The 21,082-nt window shown below is 46.4% G+C and overlaps 1 protein-coding gene and 1 long non-coding RNA gene across 2 annotated transcripts in view; both read right to left on the bottom strand.

Moving 5' to 3' along the window:
- Positions 1-18,000, bottom strand: part of LOC137640296 (cell growth regulator with RING finger domain protein 1-like) — a 48,741-nt gene extending 30,741 nt beyond the window's left edge. Inside the window, exons 1-2 of the mRNA XM_068372924.1 lie at positions 17,884-18,000; positions 11,058-11,211 (exon numbers count right to left, since the gene is read on the bottom strand). Coding sequence (XP_068229025.1) covers positions 11,058-11,167 — 110 coding nt within the window. The 5' untranslated portion in view covers positions 11,168-11,211; positions 17,884-18,000. The remainder of the gene's footprint in view (positions 1-11,057; positions 11,212-17,883) is intronic.
- LOC137640299 (uncharacterized) overlaps positions 1-21,082 on the bottom strand; it is a 329,826-nt gene that overhangs the window by 165,913 nt on the left and 142,831 nt on the right. The gene's annotated exons all lie outside the window — the stretch shown is intronic.

The following is a 21,082-nucleotide window of genomic DNA, read 5'->3' as shown; positions in this document are numbered from 1 at the left end:
TCCTGTCCCCAGAGGTTCTTCCTGGGGGGACTCGCGTACGTTCTCCGAGGGTTTGGCTGGCTCCTGTCTAATCCTTGATGAAGACTTAGGCAAAGTCTTCGAGTCCTTCGGCTCCCTCCTGGGAGGGATACAGGACTCCAGCAGTGATGGTGGAAGGCTCTTCTCAGCCCCTACCTGAGAAGACTTCTCGGGGCGAGGTGGGGTTTACCCCATTGGTGCGATGGGGGAATGACCCGCCTCACCTGACTCCCCAGAGGACGGGAAATCCTCGTCCGCAGGGGAGGGAGAGAAAGTCTGGGGGGGAGAGGGAGCCTTCCTCAAGGACTTCCGAGGAGACAATTTCGCCCTTGGAGAAGTTACCACGGAAGGAACTCCTCTCTTCCTCTTCAGGGGAGACGAAGCCGCCACTGTTTTGTGACCAAGTTCAGAGAATACAGGCTTAAAAGCCTGCACGAGAGCTCTGACAATGGTACCAAACCAAACCAGGGCTGCTGACCGAGTCGTACTGTCAGTCACTCTCTCTGGAAGGAAGGGGATCGTTCGATCCCTAGGAGGAGTGACCAAACGAGGGTTCGCCTGAAAAGATGCTGAAACAGAAGAAGAAGAGTCATTGGACCTATCCGGAAACCTCCCCTCCTCCGACGAGCGCGCTGTTCTATGCTTACGGGGTGGGGAACGAGACGATGATGACCTGGCCGCGCGATGTCTTGCGACCTCACGTGTGGGATCGCGCCTATGATCGCTCTGGGGATCGCGCTGCAAATTGCGCTGGTGGTCGCGCAAGGGCTATGGCGAGGGCTCGTGGCGGCCTGAACAGGCGATGCCAGGTGGCGCGAAGGAGGCTGGATGAGCCCTCGCGCGCGCAAAGGCGATTGTTCGCGCGCAGGATCTTGCCGAAGGGCCCGTGAGGGCGAAAATGTTGGGCGCGCGCGCAGGAGAAATATCTCTAGCGCGCGGAGCGTGTATCTGGCTGAAGCAGTGGGCGAGGGCGCGCTTGCGCAACCTTGTCGGCGTGCGATGGTGCACAGGTGAGCGCTGGCGAGCAGGAACAACTGGAACTATGCCCAGATCCGGAGATCGTGGGCGTGCCTGGCGCGCAGGAGATCATGGGCGCGCATGGCGCTCATCAGGGTGCGGGTGCACAGAAGTGCGCTGTCGGTCTGGAGAGCGCTGAAGTCCTGGTGAGTGCCCCTGCGCTAATTCAGGAGACTCCAGGGCTGTGCGCTGGCGCGCAGTTGTGCACTGGCACGCAGGTGAGTGCTGGCGCGCTATATCAGGAACGACGGCAGTTGTGCGCAGTCGCGCGTTGAGGCATTGGAGAGCGCTGGAGGTCCGGTGAGCGTCTGTGCGCTATCTCTGGAACTTCCTTTGTGCGCTGACACGCAGGAAAGCTCTGACGCGTAGGAGAGCGCTGTTGCGCTAAAACAGGAACCAGTGGAGAGCGCTTGCGCGCAGGTGAGCGCTGGCGCGCTATTGCAGGAACTATTGCAGGGGCGCGCAGGGGAACCCTGGCGCGTAATAGCAGGATCAACAGCAAGTGCACGCACGCGCGCTGGCGCGCTAAGACAGGAACCTCTGCTGCAGGTCGTTGGCGCGCAGGGAGTACCTGGCGCTTAAGGGACTGAGACACAATCTTGTGCTCAAGTCCCTTATGCCCCGAAGGGACCATTGCATGTTTGATAACAGGGTGTGATGGCGCCCACAGCGCATCGGCAGCCAAGAACGGGACAGCGGGTCAGCAGGTCTGGAGGGTGGAAGGTCGGCGTGTCCTGTGTAAGGACGACCTTCCACCGAAGGAGATCGCGAACGATCTCCGGAGAGGTCCAAGGAGGTAGCTGGCAGGATAGGTGAACGACGACGAGGTTCTTCTGCGGAGGACTGCGGAGATGACGAGCCGAAGAGGCGCCTCCTAACACCCTTGTGAGGTGAAGGAAGACCTCTACAGCGAAGGGGAAGGCGAGCTTTCCACCTTATACGCTCTCTGGGGGCCGTAGGGTCAGCGAGCTGACCATCAGCAGTCCTCCGAAGAGGAGTCTCTGTGAGTGAACTCCCACGAGGGGGAGAATCACCGGCAGGAGAGACCGTAGGATTTAGTTTTTCCCTCGAAGGATGTTCGGAGGGGGAAACTAAGCCTACAGCTACCGCAGCAACATCAGGAGCAGAGGTTTGAGATAACACATCAGAAGCCTCTGTCACAACAACGTCGACGATAGACAGGGGATCGATCTCTGCTACCGCCGGCGACTGTTTGACAGCTGCTCCCAACTTGATCATGTCAAACAGAGCATCCTTGGAGGGCAAACCCTGAAGCCCCAAGGAAGCCCAAAGCTGTAATAAATCATTATTATTAACAGACAAGGAAATATCCTCCTCCGGGGGAGAAGGAGGAGCTCCCTCGCTATGGGAGGCGACTCCCTCTCCCACACCCCGGGACCAGTCAACAGAACTACGGTCTACACTACCACTCGACGGCTTCTCGGGAGAAACCCATCGAGTGGGAGCTTCGGAGGAGGTTTGGGCAATGGAGGAAGAGTCCTTGGGATTTTCTCTTTTCAAAGAAACCTTTGAAGGAGAAATATACCGTTTGGACTTCTTCTTCCGGCGCCGAGAAAACCTCTCCCAGTGGGAGGTAGACCACTCCCTACACTCACCACATACGTTAACACTATCACACCGTTGGCCCCTACAATGAGGACACAAGGTGTGGGGATCCGTGTCGACCGCCGACATAAATGTGCCACAAGAGCGGTCAGGTAAACCAGGACACTTACGCATGATGGCAGAGGCCAACTTCACAAACACTCTGGAAAAAGAAAAAGCAAAGAAAGATTAATAATGGCTGATCAACGAAAGCGAGGGTGAAAGCGGACACGTCCGACCGTCACCCGAGCCGATAGCAAAGTGAGCTAAATCACAGGTGTGTGTGTGGGTGGGGGGGGGGGGTTAGCAAGCTACCCCTCCCTACCCCGCTAACTAGCGGTGGGGTAGTAAAATCTAATGGCTCGTCATTTCAGCTACGCCGAAAGTAATTACCCATATTAAATAGCGTGGTTTGTATTTCAGTTACGGAACAAATTAATTTTAATATCATTACTGTTCTTAAAATATTTTATTTTTCCTTATTTCCTTTTCTCATTGGGCTATTTTCCCTGTTAGCTCCCCTGAGCTTATAGCATCCTGCTTTACCAACTAGGGTTGTAGCATGACAAATTCGAAGATAATTTGTATTTTTCCTAACCATACAAACCTTAGCTATTTACAAAGGGTATTACTTTTAGCGTAGCTGAAATGGCGAGCCATTAGAATTTAACGAGGGTGTATTACCCCCGCACTAGTTAGCGGGGGGGTAGGGGAGTGGTAGCTAGCTACCCCTCCTCCCCCTCACACACAGGTGAATACTCACTTTCACTTAGAGGTAGGACTTGTCTTGGGGGACAGGGCTGGCGGGCAAATATGTGTAAATAGCTAAGGTTTGTATGGTTAGGAAAAATACAAATTATCTTCGAATTTGTCATTTGTTCCGTAACCGAAATACAAACCACGCTATTTACAAAGGGTGACTTATCCCTTAGGAAGGGTGGAAAGTCCCCAGCCATACTGGCTTTGGCTTTACCCGGGGACTCAGAATCCAAGTGAGTCGCACTCGAGAAAAGGAGTCCCTGCACCTCACAAGTTCCTTGCTCCGCAAGGAACCATGTGGCCTACGTAAGCTTGTGTGTGAAGGAAGAAGTGTGACCCGTCCTAGGCAGTTGACCTGGAGTTCCAGAAGGAACTCTGGGTTAGGACGTTCCCAATACCCCCTCGTCAGGGTATGGGGGACGCGACAGTATTGACTCAATACTCGGAACACATGGAAGCATGGTTTACCTGCAGAGGTTCGAGGTCAGCTATGCAGAGACCAGGATGCTGCTTCCCCGTAGAGGGGATGATGAAGAAAGAAGTAAGGGCCAGACATACTTCTTTCGTTCATGCAGACTAAAACCTGATAACAATGCCCTCAACCTTCTGCTACCTGTCCAAAAAGGAGCCTGAGGTTAGACCAGCTGTTGTGTAGCCACCACAGAGTGATAGAAAACGTATCGCGACTCCTGTGGGTCACGCCCTGCAGGAAGCGGGCTGCGAAGGTCATCAGACGCTTCCAGACTCCAGCTTGTAGCACCTGCGTCACAGAGTAGTATTACTCGAAGGCGAGGGACGTTGCGATGTATCCAACATCGTGCTGTAGGGCGACGTGACGGGGGAGGGTCTGAAGACAGGTCGAGATGAATGTCCTTGAGTCCAGGCTGAAGAGGTATACTGGTGACTCTCCCCCCATATCCTCCTTGTGTTCCCAAATTGGCTGCAACTGAGGACAAACTGCAGCTGTTCCCAGCGCTAACCTCTCGATTCCTTACTGGCAAGAAAGAGAAGGTCTTGGGACATCAGACACAGAATGGAGACTCGAAATCTTGAATGAATCGGACCGAAGGGCCGGGACCCTCAGATTCTGAGTCTAGCCAACAACTCAGGAGCGAGCCTGAATGTTGCCTTCCCCTCTTCCTAGAAAGGGGGGAGTAGTAAGAGACCAAGAAGATTGCTTACACACTGGCCGTGGCCAGAGTGAGCAGAAGACCCAAGGCGGAATACAATCCGAGGCCTGTCGTAAAAGGGTCTTGAGAAGATCTCTTAAAGGACTAAAAGTCCAAGCCATGCTCCAAGTTGGAGGTCTTCCTCCGACTAGGGCAGGGACGATCGTAGCTTCGCATGAGCGAGGATAGATCCAGCGGGCAGGAAAAAGTTATTCCTTTAAGCCTGAAGGTCAGGGAAAGGCTGAGCGACAGGCTTCATTGCCGAGAGCGGAAAGGAGTTTCCTCCCGCCGAAAGGCAATAAGACCGTTATTGCTGGAGAAGAGGCCTCAAGGGAAGAGGTATATCTCCCACGGCACCAACCACCTTAGACTCTTCACTTTGCCTGGGAGACCCCTGTGGATGACTATCGCAGATGACGCGACCTCCGTACCGCGACTGTAGCGGGTTGTCTCTTCTAGAGGAGGAAGCGTAGTGTCTCCAGGCATGAAGCCGAAGCGACGCCTCGGTTCGGGAGAGATGTCGCAGTGTGGTTGCTTGAGTAGTCTGCGCCGTGGGAGAAGCTCTCCCGGGAGTTCCGTCAGGGGAAGCAGAGGGTCCAGAAACCATTCTGCGTATAGTCCCAGTGGAGCTCTCCCATTGAAAGGTTGACAGACAACCTGGTCTTGTTGAGACCCATTGTCCACAGACAAAAAGGAGGGAAGACGCAGGCGTCGAAGTTGTCCCACCATCACCGGAATGCATCTTGCCAGAGTCTCGGGGTCTGAGACTGGGGGGAAGACTAGCGGAAGCTTGAGGTTCCAAGCTGTCGCGATCAGGTCCCCCAGACCAGCACTTGCTGGTTACCCAAGGTCAAAGACCCCCAGGTACACTCTCTCTATGAGGCTCTGCTCGGATAGTCTGAGAGAAACATTCCCCTGCCTGGAATGAGAGAGCCGATGGTGGTATTGAGAGAATCTCAATCATCCCGGTATCTCTACTGTAAGATGTGAAGGTGTGAAAATGCGTCCCCTGCTGGTTAGAATGAAGTCGACGCGCAACGGGGCGACTCGGCAGGAGCTGTAGGATCTGAAGAGGGGCCAGACTAAGGCCCCTAAGCCTGCCTGAATGATGGAGAGGTATCCTTCAGGTCTTGACCATAGGCCTGGACCGGAACATGCCCCCCCCCCCCCCCCTTTCCTTTGACGAGTCCGAGAACCGCATCAAGAATGTGGGGAAAGGACGAGAATATCCACTACCATCAAGAGGCTCCATAGGTCAACACCCATTGCAGGTCTAATAGTTCTGCTGGTCCCATAGGGCCAGGGAGTCCGGTTAAACATTGCCTGAAGCCACCGGAACTTGGATCGCCCCACATGGAACTTATCCTGAGGCGACCGTTCGGACTATAGACGGGTCAATGAGAAAAGAAGAACTAGGAAACGTTTCAAGGTAGGGCTGAAAGCTCTGCTTGACTGAGAACAGGTACTGCGACTCTCCTCAGTCTTGCCACAGTCAACCGAAAGGAAGGCTCGGAGGATGTGGTAACAGAATCTGGCGTCCCCAGGTGGTCACCAATTCAAGTACCGACGTTGCTTAACCTCGCTGGACGGACGAGAAGCGGGGTTTCCAATGTGGTAAGGCGGTCGACTCAATATCATGTCCAGATACTCCAGATGTTGAGGCAGAGGAAGAGAAGGCTCCAAGCAAAATACCATGAGCCCACACTCATGGTAAGCATCCGGAAGCTTGTCCCGGCGCTGAAGAAGGTCGAAACCCGAGCCTACCGGAGTTGACCAGCCCTCCAAACAGCAGAGGAGGCGGAAGCCTGCCCCTGAGCGGCCAAGAGGAAGGCAGGGAGAGTTCTCTGGGGAAACAAACCTGCTATGCCACGGCGGGATAGCCACACTGCATCATAAGCAGGAATACTTGCAGTCTAGGTTGAATTCGACGAGCACCCTGGAAGATGGATGGAATGGAAACTGAAAGTACCCGTCCTTCCGATCCAGGGTTTAAGGAGTCCTGTCGCCTCGTTACCAGTCTGATCGATTCTGCTGGTCTACGCTGGCCGAAGTTTGTTCGACAAACTTGATCAGGGCTGAGAGGTCGACTATGGACATCCCCTCTCAGATCCTTCCTTACAAGAAAGGATCGACTGAGGGGGCCGGGGGTGAAGCCGTCGATGATCCTAAGGAAGACCTTCGCCTAAGGTATGGATCATTCTGCCCAACCGGGCAACTCTGCTGACGCTATGGCATAGAGGTTCAGAGACACTGAATTCACTGACAGAGACGGCAGGCGCGATATCCTTGGCTACTCACAGAGATTGTGCGGGAATGGGCATCGGGAAGCTGTCATTCGGATGAGTAACCTTAAGCATCCTCCCAGCGAAAAACCTGCAATCCTAGAGTTCGTGAACTCCTTTTAGGACTATGCCCCCCCCCCCGGGGGAGTCTCCTGTGCCATCTGTTCCTGACAGGAGGAAACTGCAATTGGACACCTTGTCCCAGTTGTCGTAGCCGATAACTTAGGCCGACGTGGTTGAAAGAAAAGGGCGCTGGAGCCCTGCAGAGTCTGGAAGAAAGCGCCTTGGGGGAGTGAAACCGGAAGTCGATTTACTCCGCACAGCAGCTGTCTAAGTCTCTGTCCTTGGGCACAAACAAACTCTTCTCAAGGATGGAAGGGTGTCTGAGGTCGTCGACCTCCACAGATGAGACACCCGAAGGAAGCCCTCAGTCAGCGCGTCCAGATGGTACAACATCGAGCTTGTCCGCAAGTTAGATACTTAACGACGAAAGGCCAAGGTGCCTGAGCTCGAGAGGAGGAAAGTACCCTTGATCTTCCTGTAGCTTCCTTGAACCAAACCTCGGGCCGTAACCGAGGAGGGAAAGAGCCTGGTAAGCTCCCAGAGGAAGAGGTAAGCAGTCACCCCTTGTCCGATGGAGAAATCTCGAACGGAAAGCCCCCCCGCCAAAAATCCTTCCAGGGAATGACGGGGAAGGGCTAACCCAGGTTCAGGAATAGAGGAGTGTTGCTCAGATCTCCCTTAAGTTTCTCCTATTCTTGCAAGTGCCATGCTCTGTGTTTACGGGGTGAGGCAGTGTTCTGGAAATACGCTCCAGAAGAACGCGCCAGGCTGGTCATGCTGCGAAAACCCCATTGGGAATCGTGGTCCCAATTGCCCTGGAGCTCGCGCGACGGGAATTCCTGGTGGTCGGCGAGCGATAACCCATAGACGAGCAATGGATACTGCAAGAAATAAGCCGACATTTGTGCGAAGAAACACTAGTTTCGCGCGACGGAACACCATCCGTCTGCGCGATGGAAAAAAACCGTTGGTTCGCGCGTGGGCGAACATTGGAGAGCATGAGCGTAGACGTGCAGGCACGTGGGCGTGTGGGCGCGGGCGAGCGGTCGCGCGGTTGCACGGGCGAGCGGTCGGTCGCGCGGGCGCGCAGGCGAGCGGTCGTGAGGGTGGGCAGGTGGATGAGAGCGAGTCCGAGGCGGCGAACGCAAGCGTTAGCGCGATGGCGAGGAAACGCGCTGCCGCGTGGGCGAGGAGAACCGCTGGCGATATGGATCAACAAGCGATCGGTGGTGAGCTGGTGAGTGCTAACGCGCAGGTTGGCGATGGCGCGTTGTGTTATGCCGACGCGATGGTCGAGCAGTATGCGCAGGTGAGCGATCGTGCGTTGGCGAGCAGTATGCGAAGGTGAGCGATCGCGAGCAGTGATCAGCATGCGCCGGGTCGCGCGATGGTGATCAGTATGCGCAGGGTCGCGTGATGGTGATCAGCATGCCAGGGTCGCGCGATGGCGATCAGCATGCGCAGGTTGGCGGTCGCGCGATGGCGAACAGCATCTGCAGGTGAGCGATCGCGTGATGGCGAACAGCATACACAGTTGAGGGTCGCGCAATGGTGATCAGCATGCGCAGGGTTGAGCGATGGTGATCAGCATCCGCAGGTGTGCGGTCGCGCGATGGCGATCAGCATCCGCAGTTGAGGGTCGTGCGATGGCGATCAGCATCCGCAGTTGAGGGTCGCGCGATGGCGATCAGCATCCGCAGGTGAGGGTCTCGCGATGGCGATCAGCATCCGTAGTTGAGGGTCGCGCGATGGCGATCAGCATCCGCAGGTGAGGGTCGCGCGATGGCGATCAGCATCCGCAGTTGAGGGTCGCGCGATGGCGATCAGCATCCGCAGTTGAGGGTCGCGCGATGGCGATCAGCATCCGCAGTTGAGGGTCGCGCGATGGCGATCAGCATGCGCAGGTGAGCTAGTAGCTGGCGAACCATGTTCCTTCAGAAGTGTTGGAGAACGTTGGCGTGCCGGCTGTAACACACGTGGGCGATCCGGAGATCGCTGGCGAGCTGATGATCGCTGGCGGGCTGATGATCGCTGACGAGCTGATGATCGCTGGCGAGCTGATGATTGCTGGCGAGCTGATGATCGCTGGCGAGCTGATGATCGCTGACGAGCTGATGATCGCTGACGAGCAGAAGGTTACGCGTGGAAGCCTGCGCAAAGAAGAAGAGTCCTTGACCCCGACCTGAACCGAAATTCTAGATCGCGAGGGCGAACGTGGGCGCACAGGGCGCGTAACAGGAACCCACAGGAACCGCAGGGAAGATCATCTTGAAAGCGCTGACGAACAGGAGAGCGCTGATGAGCAGAAGGGCGTGCAGGGAAACCCTGACACGCAAGGGAAGAACCCCCGTGGGGGCAACCCTTTGCCCCGAAGGGATCGTTGTCCGCCGGGAGACTGATGTCCGTCGGAAGACCGCTGTCCGTCGGGAAGACCGTTGTCCGTCGGGAAGACCGTTGCCCGTCGGAAGACGAGATCAGACTGCTGTCCATCTGCACCAAGGCGGAAGATCGAGAAAAAGGAGTTGTAGGCTGCAAACGGAGATCCAAAAAGGCGCCTCAAGCACCCTTATAGGGAGATGAGAGGCCCTTACGACGAGGCGGACGGTGGGACTTACGGCGAGGGAGGCCAACAGCAACAGCAACAGCAACAGAAGAAACCTCCGAAGAGGAGTCTCTATGAGTGTACTCTCTCGCGAACGAAAGAGAAACACTTCGTGGAAGAGACTGGTCAGCCAGTGACCTAAAAGGAGCAATCCTCCGAAGAGGAGCTCCTGCAGTTGCCCAGCCCCTTGAGCGAAACTGCAGGTGCGACCGCTCAGCACCAAGAGCATAGTCGCACGAAAAAAAGGCAAGAGAAGAACCCCCCAAAAAGGGGAAAAACTCAAGCCTGGACAGGAAAAACTTCCCTCGGAAGGAAAGTTATCCGCCCAAGGAGGCAAGCCTCCTGACTGTTCTAAAATGAACTGGAGAGCTGTCCGTCGTCACGGGAGTACTACCAGTAGAAGGAGACACGCCCCTGACGAAAATACAAAGGGGGAGGCAGCAACAGCCGAATCCCCAGGACTCAACCAGACAGCTCACACCCTTGCTATATTACAGAAACGAACTAGATCGGTAACTGTAAAAAAATAAAACAAATAATATTAGTACACATTCATTCCCCCGGGAAGGCTCCGAAGAGGAATCCCGAGGGAAAGGAACAAGAATTACACAACAGGCACGTGCCCTCACAACCACTTACACTCGCGGAAGGAGAGCTGTAACAAAAACAGAATTATAACAATTATAATTATGTAACTATGTAATTATGTAATTTAAAAATGAATGAACACTAAAGAAAGAACGAAAACCACGAAAGGAATCGTTCTACAAGCTGAAAAACAAAAAACAACTACAATTAGATTCATAACTAATTGAGACAAACGTACGGCGTAGCAACCCCCTACACGGAAAGGAAGCTAGGCTACAAGGGCGTAGTAACACGTAGTAAAAGGGTGAACGACCTCAAGAGAGAGAGAGAGAGAAAGACATAAGTCAAACTCGATCGCCACCCAAAAAAAAAAACGCTGTGGTGGCCTAACTGCCGAGGCCTCCACGTAGATATCGTACACTACACACACACATCTGAAAAGGAAACTTACTTATTTCTATACTGATATATATATACAAACATGAAAACATGTTTACATATATATTGAGCAAATGAAAAGTAAGCGATTAAGTAAAGGCAAAACAGACAATGGCTGCCAAGCGAGGACCAAAACAGAGACGTCTGTCACAGTCCGAGCCAAAAGTGAAAGTGAGTATTCACCTGTGTGTGAGGGGGAGGAGGGGTAGCTAGCTACCACTCCCCTACCCCCCCGCTAACTAGCGCGGGGGTAATACACCCTCGTTAAATTCTAATGGCTCGCCATTTCAGCTACGCTAAAAGTAATACCCTTTGTAAATAGCGTGGTTTGTATTTCGGTTACGGAACAATTAGCATTTAATAATAATAATACTGATAGATACAAGCCTTATTTTTTATACATACATCAGAGACTTCAAAAATCTGGTTTGCAAAGGTGTATGAACAACTATCAATTTAGGTTTTCTAAAATCTTGTGGAAAGTATTTAATCTGTTGTACAAAAACAAGATCTCACCTTGAGATGAAAACCACCATACATATCAGGCAGACAATAACACCCAACGCAGAAAACAAAGTAGATATCTCGGCAGCAGTCATCAGTGCGGCAGTCAATACAGCTACCATTGTAGCCCACGATCTAAACAGCTAATGAATTAATCCAAACCGACCTATGGAAAATATTACAAATCAGTATATTGAAATTTGAAATTATAAACTTTTTTTTATTTCACCCAACAAAATAATATTCAACTATATCATACTGTAGTTATTATTATTATTATTATTAATTATTATTATTACCTGCTAAGCCAAAAGCCTAGCTGGAAAAGCAGAATGCTACAAGCCCGAAGGCTCCCAACAGGGAAAATAGCCCAGTGAGGAAAGGAAACAAGAAAATTACAAGAGAAGTAATTAGAATAAAACATTCCAAAAACAGCAACAACACCAAAACAAATCTTCCATATATAAACTATAAAAACTTTATAAAAGAAAAGAAAAAGAGAAATTAGATAGAATAGTGTGACTGAGTGTACCCTCAAGCAAGAGAACTCAACCCTAAGACAGTGAAAGACCATGGTACAGAGGCTATGGAACTATCCAAGACCAAAGAACAATGGTATGATTTTAGTGTTCTTCTCCAAGAGGAGCTGCTTACCATAGCTAAAGAGTCTCTTCTACCCTTACCAAGAGGAAAGCAACCACTGAAAAATTACAGTGCAAAAGTTAACCCCTTGAGTGAAGAAGAATTGTTTGGTAATCTCAGTTTTGTTAGGTATATGAGGACAGAGAATATGTAAAGAATATGCCAGACTATTTAGTGTATGTGTAGGCAAAAGGAAAATAAGCCGTAACCAGAGAGAAGAATCCAATGTAGTACTGTCTGGCCAGTCAAAGGACCTAACTCTCTAGCGGTAGAATCTCAACGGGTGGCTGGTGCCCTGGCCAACCTATTACCTATAATAATAATAATGTTCCATTAAACTCCAATATTAAAAGCCTGACCAAAGAACTACTATGGCTATCAAGAAGTCCATCTATAGTAATGAATTAACACTGGTTGTAATCTCCAATCTTTTCTCAAACTCTTGGGTTAGAGTTCTCTTGCTTGAGGGTACACTCTGGCATGCTGTTCTATCTTTTTTCTCTTCCTCTTTGTTTGGTTGAAGTTTTTATAGTTTATATAGGAGATATTTATTTTAATGTTGTTACACTTCACGAAATATTTCCTTTTTCCTTGTTTCCTTTCCTCACTGGGCTATTTTCCCTGTTGAAGCCCCTTGGCTTATAGCATCCTGCTTTTCCAACTAGGGTTTTAGCTTAGCAAGTAATAATAATAACAATAATAACAATAATAATAATAATAATAATAGTAAAGGAGTGAAGTAGCTGTACTTTATATAATTTATTTAATGGTTTGGTTAGGTTAGGTTGGGCAGGGCATGGCCGGTGTGACGGTCTGAATGATCTCTCGGTCTCAGAATTCTCCTTGACATTGTATAATGGTTCTTTTCCGCCATTAGCTCGCTTCGCTCGCATGAAAATAAAACATCAAGCTCGTATGTACTGGCAAGCGGTAATGTTGAGCTGTGCACGCTAACATTACAGGAAAATAAAACATCAACCTCGTATGCACTGGCAAATGATAATGTTCGCGCATGCGCAGATTATCAAGGAGAATTCTGAGACCGGGGGATCGTTCAGACCATCACACCGGGTATGGTAGGTTAAGTTAGGGTATCATGAGTTGGGTTACGTTAAGTAAGGTAATGTTGATTTAAATATGTTTCTAAGGTAATGTTGATTTAAATATGTTTCTACTTTTGAGTAACTGTGATCCAACCTCCCAGCAATAATCTGAAGAAGCGTTTCAAAATGTTGGAGCAAGCATCTCTTTAATAGTGAAGATTAGTGTGGAGGCTACGCACCCTTTGCAACCCGCCCTTAGACTGCCATATCCTTAGCTTACCCGAGACTAAGTCTCAACCCTGTGTTTGCTTCCAAACAAGTTTCACTCCTTGCAAGGTAACACTAAATCATAACATTTCATAAATTGTAATCTAGCTTCATACAGTACAGTACTATCGTATCTCAGACAAAGATAAACGGCATTTTCCTGATAAAAAAAATCAACAGATTATATTCACAAAAATAAAATATGACAGTGATAATGTCTCTGACTGGCAACTTGTAAATTCAGTAGAACGGAAATTCCACCACTTCCAATAATAAAGAAAATGTGAAATTAAGTTTCTAACGCAATGAATGAAATTTTCTTATTAAGTACTGTACAAAGGTAATTACTAATTTTTGCATATGGGGGGTTCAGAATACAGTCGTGCGCTACAATGTTCTTGTTTCGTAACTAATATTGTACAGTGGAATCTCTACATACGAATTTAATCCGTTCCAGAACCAACTTCGGATGTAGAAAATGTTCGGATGTAGAAACGAATTTTCCCATAAGAATACATTGAAATAGGATTAATCCGTGGTTGAGCCCAAAAACCTATGATAACTTCTTAATAAACTACTACACATAATTTTCCCATGAGAATAATGAACACTAAATTAGATAATAGACATGTAAATGAGAAGAATAGACATGTAAATAAGAAGAATTAGCAAAAAATGATAAATAAGAAACGGGTTTTTAGCGTCACTTTACCTTAGAAACTCCAGCGCAGGTGTTGTTGGTCTTGCTACGCAGAGAGGAGACGGACGGGCGGCGAGGAGGTAGAGAGGTTAACTACGATAAACGTACACTACCGTAACTTATTCTAACTTACACTAAGTGAACTTCAACATAACTTAGCTTATTTTTTTTTTTTTTTTTATTTTATATATTTTTTTTTACATTTTCTTTTTTTCTTTTTGATGATTACGTAATTTTAATCACTATCACTCTCTACATTTAAAATTGACTGAATTTCCTTTGCTTCACTCTTTTCCGTTTTCTGTGTTTCACTTTCTTCCGCTTCACTCTTTGCCGTTTTCTTCGATTCACTTACATCCTCTTCATCGCGAGTTCGCTTCGCAGTTTTTTTAAAGAAAGCATCTATAGATAATTGCTTGGTACGGCTTTTCAGAATGTTTTGAAAGTGAGTTAGGCAAACATCATCAAATTGAGAAACTACACGACAAACCTGCAATTTCTTTGGATGGTATTTGTCGATGAAGTCGACCACGTCTTGATATTTTCCTAACACCTCTTTTATTTGCGCCGAACCTAACACATGTTCTACCTCCTCGCTCCCTTCCTCGTCATCACTCATGTGCTCCGACATAGCATGGAGTTCCTTGAGCTCCTCTGTAGTAAGTTCGTCGTGATGTTCGGCGACAAGTTCCGTAACGTCATCTGCGTTGACCTCCAGACCCATGGACTTGCCAAGGGAGACGATTTCCTCTACGGCTTCCGCTGCACCGACCACGGGATCAGGTTCGGGGTCAAAACCCTCGAAATCTCGGGGAGCAACAGCATCAGGCCAAAGCTTCTTCCAAGTGGAATTCAGGGTCCGTCGAGTTAATCCCACCCAAGCCTGATCTATGATCTTCAAGCAGTGCACGATGTTGAAGTAGCCCTCCAAAATTCACGCAAAGTTAAGTTGGTGCTTTGCGTGACATTAAAGCACTGCTTAAATAAGTGCTTGGTGTACAGCTTCTTAAAATTAGAGATGACTTGCTGGTCCATGGGCTGGAGGATAGAGGTGGTATTCGGTGGAAGATACAGCACCTTTATGAACTTGAATTCATCGAAGATATCATCTTTAAGTCCGGGGGGGTGAGCGGGTGCATTGTCAAGGCATAGCAGGCACTTTAAAGGCAATTTCTGTTCATGAAGATACTTCTTCACAGAAAGGCCGAAAACTTGGTTTACCCATTGCACAAAGAATTGCCTAGTGACCCAGGCCTTCGAGTTGGATCGCCAGAAAACATGAAGCTGATCCTTATCGACGTTGTGTGCTTTAAAGGCCCTAGGGTTCTCTGAATGGTAAACCAGTAAGGGCTTGACTTTAAAGTCCCCGCTAGCTTGGCACATAGCGTTGGCACAAAGTCAGCTGCAGCCTTTGTGTCCGCACTAGCAGCCTCTCCGTGGCGAACAACTGAATGAATCCCGGACCATTTCTTAAATTTCTCGAACCAGCCACGAGATGCCTTGAAATCATCTGAGAAAGGCTCGGTTGAACTCTCCCCAGCATCACCCCCAGAGCTCTCCTCCTTCAAGTCCGTAAAGATGGCGTGCGCCTTCTCGCAGATAACGGTCTCGGTGATGGTGTCGCCAACGATCTCTCTATCCTTAATCCACACTAGTAGAAGTCGTTCCATCTCTTCTATGATAGGGGTACGGCGTTTGGAAATTATAGTGATCCCCTTAGAAGGTTTCACTGCTTTAATAGCTTCCTTCTGTTTAAGGATTGTCGAGATCGTCGACATATTACGGCCATACTGTTTAGCAAGTTCACTCACGCGGACGCCACGCTCATGTTTTTCAATAATTTCCTGCTTAATTTCTAAAGAAAGCATTTCCTTCTTCCTTTTCTCACCACTACCACTACCACTGGCAAAACTAAGCCTTTTAGGACCCATACTTTACGTAAATTACCGTTAAAGGATGCACGTAATGAATCACGATTAAAACAGAGTTAATAGCAGAACGGACAGAGCACAACCGCAAGAAGCCGACGAGAACAGAGGACTGACCCAAGACCCGCTAATTGAGCGTCCCTCCGAGGTCGATGTGCTGCCTTCTATCGGCGGGAATAAAAAACACTTCAGGCGCTATGAGCACCGACTACGCGTACGAGTATTGTTTACTTCGGGTGTCGAAAAAAACATTCGAGTGTAGAGTCGGAACGTGTTCGAATTGTACTTCGCGTGTCGAAAAATTCGGATACAACCATACAACCGGTACGACGAAAATTGCTTACTTCGTGTGTCGAAATAAAATTCGGGTGTAGAGTCAAAAATTTGCTCGAATTTTACTTCGGATGTTGGAAAATTCGGATGTAGATACGTTCGTGTGTAGAGGTTCCACTGTTCTATAAAAGAGGAAAAACCGAAGTCAGGCCTATTCTTTGCAGAATCTCCTCTGTCCCCATACACCTGACAACACTGAGATTACCAAACAATTCTTCTTCACCCAAGGGGTTAACTACGGTAATGTAATTGTTCAGTGGCTACTTTCCTCTTGGTAAGGGTAGAAAAGACACTTTAGCTATAGTAAGCAGCTCTTCTAGGAGAGACACACTCCAAAATCAAACCATTGTTCTCTAGTCTTGGGTACGGCTATAGCCTCTGTACCATGGTCTTCCACTGTCTTGGGTTAGAGTTCTCTTGCTTGAGGGTACACTCGGGCACGCTGTTCTATCTAGTTTCTCTTCCTCTTGTTATGTTAAAGTTTTTATTGTTTATATAGGAAATATTTATTTTAATGTTGTTACTATTCTTAAAATATTTTATTTTTCCTCGTTTCCTTTCTTTACTGAGCTATTTTCCCTGTTGGGGCCACTGGGCTTATAGCATCCTCCTTTTCGAGCTAGGGTTGTAGTTTAGCATTTAATAGTAGTAATAATAATAATAATAATAATAATAATAATAATAATAAGGGATGCCTTTGTAGTTAGTTGGGACAGACTGGGTGTAAAATTTCTAAAGTTATGACTGAACAACCATATTTTAAACAGGAAACAAATGCAAGAGCACCACCTAACCTAACCTAGAAGCCTTATTCTTACCTACTAGAGAGCTGTGCACTCTCTGTGACCCGGTTTTAGACTGCCGTATACTTAGCTTACCCCAAGACCAAGTCTCAATCCCGTGTTAACTTCCAAACTGGCCACACTCCTCCCAAGGTAACACTAAACCATAATTCGCAAATCGTAAAACTACCTTTATACTATGGTATTTCAAACAAATATATACATTTTCCATAAAGAAAATAGGGTATTAATGTATTTGACAAATAAGAAAGTATATATCTGTCCCAACCAACTATATACAACCCAAACCTATTTTGGGTTCATTATAGTTAAGAACGGAAAAAGCTTTTCAACTAAAATACGGTATTTCCTGTAGAAAAATGCCTGTTTTCTTAAAAAATAACACTCATTTTCACAGCAAATAAATACTTAGTGAAATATAAATATAATCATATACATAAATATAAATCTGCCAAAAATAGGAAACCCCCATTAGGACGGGAAAATATACTGGGTAAAAGATTAATGAATTTTATCTGTTCAAAAAGTTATCCTGTTCATATCTATAATTTTACCACTTTCTCATTAGGCTCCCGTACCATTTATCATACTTAATTACACTGATCACTTTACACAGCTGGGGTGTATGTATGATAGCGGCCACTTGTATGTATGGTGACGGCCGACTAAGAATACTGCCGTGTTGGGGGGGGGGTCGCAAGGGGGCATTAGCAACCCCGTTAGGTAAGTAGGTAAGGACACGGTTCATAGTTTAGGTTAGTTGGTGTCCATTGTTTAATGCAAGCGGGAGGAACTGGCCGCTAATGTAGAAAGGCTCCACACAGCCTACTATACGGTAATGCCCTAGGCCGTAAGGCAGCTTAGGCCTAATAGAATTGTCACAGGTTAGTCAAGATAAACTAGGATATCTAGACTATAATCTAACATCCTTGCATAACAGTGCTGGTTATTTGTTATTATTTGCATATATTTTGCCATAGTGAATAATATTTACTTGATCCATTTTGTAACTTTGACGTTTCACCGAAGACTTAGGCCGACTACGGTACGTGCACAAAATAGCCTAAAATAAATAAAAATACGTCTATAAGGTTTACATAACTAATAAAATATATTACTCACATTCAAACAGTCTCTATTTAGGGTAATTATCCTTTGACACTGTAATTTAGTGATGCAATCTATGGAAGAAATGACAGGACACCCTTATCTTCCGAGTCTTGGAGTCCATATGTAAACATGGAGAAGATTCTTCTTTGATTTATGCAATAATAATTTACGACTTTGTCTCATTGAAAATACTAAGATTTTAATATAGTTTCAGTTTATAAATATTTATGTTAATATTTTTTTCTGATAATACTCCTTAAATATTATTTTAATTATATATGTGGCAATTGTTTCAAAGTGGGGATGTTTCTTTTTAAAGTAGGAAACTTTTATCCATTAACATTTCTTTAAGTTCTCTTATATCGTTATAGTTATATGTTTTTCACTGTATAGAGTTCTATGATATATTTTTTCTGAGAAAATTATATATATTTCTGTTTTAAATGAGGTAAGTTTTTATTCTGATTAATCAATCAAGAGATATTGATGTGTGTGTGTTTGTGGATGGCTCTAAATAAAAAAAAATAAAAAAAAACAGCAGTCACTGCCCTGATCATTGTTTAACTGCCGAATTGTATATGAACCAATTTGCTGAGAATTTCCACATCATTGCAGGATTCTAAACCCACTAAAGGACTATAGTCAATTCCTTTTATGAGACAGATTTACACAGACTCTCAGGGGTGCCCTCTTAGCTTGGAAAAGTTTCCTGATCGCTGATTGGTTGGACAAGATAATTCTAACCAATCAGAAAGCAGGAAACTTTTCCGAACTAAAAGGGCACCCCTGCGAGTTTATGCAAATCTGCCTCACTAAAAAAATTGACTATATTGCTGTAAGCTGGGACTCCTCACAGACCCTGACTCTATTTATATTTTGCACTAGTTCTTTGGCTAACTTGATATTAAAAGTCTACCTCCTCTTACCACCCCTCATTCTTTTTACTCAATCTACCATTCATATTTTAGTTCTATATCTCTATTAAAAAATCCTTTTCAATAATCTATTAACCCACTTTCTCTCCACATGACCAGAAGATATCAAAATCCTTTGATGGAACCCTTCATCAATAAACCCTGAGTGAGGATACCTTAATGTGGTGAAAGAGTTTGTGCATTGCCATTATCAGCAAAGCTGTACTAGTTAGGGCAACCCATACTTGGTTGGTTTAATGTGAACAAACAGATGAAAATCTCCCACCATCACCAATCTGCACAGGCCAGCGTGGTGATGAAAACTGGCCAAACCTCAGGTATGAATTAATATATCTAAGGGCTTAATCCTGCAGTGGGCTAGAAACAGGTGCATTTCTTGTTTGTTACTCATCAATAAAAAAAACTTTTTACCTCTATTTCCACTCACCTTTTCGCCCTTCCCATTCATCTAATGTTGTGCAGATCATCTCAACTCAAAACTTCCGTACCTTTCATTTACATTCAACAACGGTTCTTCATTTCCTAGAGATTTTGGCTTAATGAACCACTTGTATGATCACCTTTGCTTTCATGGACATGCTATATTTCCTTTATTCATCTCTTCAATTGTCATTCTGCCAAGTTATATTGACTCTCAAATGGCTATACAAATTAATCTATTCTTTTTATTCCATCATCTGTATTATTATTAACTGCTCCAATTTCCCATTGTTCACTACCCTCAGAGTCTTACTCTCCCTCTCAATATTTGCTTTGTACACTATTGTAAAATATTTTTTTATATTCTGCAGCTCTTCCTTACAATCACCACTCAGTGCAGTATCTCTGCAAAAGACAACAAATGTGCATTCCATGCACAAATCTATTTTCTTATCCCAAAACTTTACATCTACTGTACTTCTATTCTTCCCCAGACATTTTCCCTTACCCTATAGAGTAGATATCCAACTGACTAGGAGACCTACATCTTGGTTTTAGACCATTTTCAAACCAAACCAGTTGCTTTCTCATCTACGTATTGTCACATTTTGGCCTCCATCATAAAAGCTTTACAAACCAATATTGAGAAGTTTAGGATGAATACTATTTACAGTTTTCTCTCTTCGATTTCAATCTTCTCACAAGAAATTCAAACCACATAGCTGTTTAAAGGTTTAAAAGGCCGCTCATGAATGGCAGAGGCAAGGGACAGTGACACTGCCCTAGCAAGCAGAACGATGCCCTAGAGACTGACCATATATACATGAAGCTGGGACCAAGGAGGGCCAGGCAATGGCTGATGATGACTCGGCAGATAGACCTATAGGCTCCCTAAAACCTCCCATCCTTAGCTCACAAGGATGGTGAGATTGCAGCGACCAAAGGAGCCAACGAGTTTCAGCAGTACTCAAACCCAGTCTGGTGTCACCAGTCAGGGATGGTACCACATTGGCCACCACAATCATTTGTATGTTTAATCTGACATTGATACATAATATATATATATATATATATATATATATATATATATATATATATATATATATATATATATATATATATATTATATATATATATATATATATATATATATATATATATATATATATATATATATATATATATATACCTGCAAGACTTCATCTAAGTCAATTTAGAGTGTATTGGTTACCATTACATATATATAGTCTAAAGCAGTGGTTCCCAACCTGGGGGAAATTTCCCCTTGGGGGGTAATTTGAAGCTTCCAGGGGGGAAATAATTACACTACCTACTAACTAAAACAAGCGGAAAATGTCCACATAGTACGTGCGGCAATTTGTTGTTAGCCATTCAATTGCGACATGATCATATCATTTCTCACTGACATGATATTCAAGGGGAGAATTGGAATATCATGCCCATTTCTGAGGCAGGCGAGTGGGCATGAGGGCTGGGCGTGGTATGAAGGGGGAAATCTGGATGGTTTAACTGGGTGCAGGGGGGAAATGACTGAAAAAAGGTTGGGAACCACTGGTCTAAAGCGATGTCACGCAGGGCAGCCAATCAGGACTATGGTCTACCCTAACACCGCAAAGCCAAAGCAGTCCTTCAAAAGAAGGTAACTGTGTTTACCCCATATAAATGGGATAAAAAGCACATTAACAAAAAATTACATATGCTGACTATGCCATGGGTAAAGTGGATCATATTAGCATGCAAGTTATTTCCTTTTGTAAGCCAATACTTTTCCTACCTTTACTGTACAGTACTTCTAACGACTCATTTCAATATTGTTAATGATTGATTAATTATTA

The sequence above is a fragment of the Palaemon carinicauda genome, chromosome 4 (genome assembly GCF_036898095.1).
Source record: "Palaemon carinicauda isolate YSFRI2023 chromosome 4, ASM3689809v2, whole genome shotgun sequence".
NCBI classification, from domain to species: Eukaryota; Metazoa; Arthropoda; class Malacostraca; order Decapoda; family Palaemonidae; genus Palaemon; species Palaemon carinicauda.
Note: the sequence above shows the minus strand (reverse complement) of the source record. Positions and strands in the feature narration are given on the sequence as shown.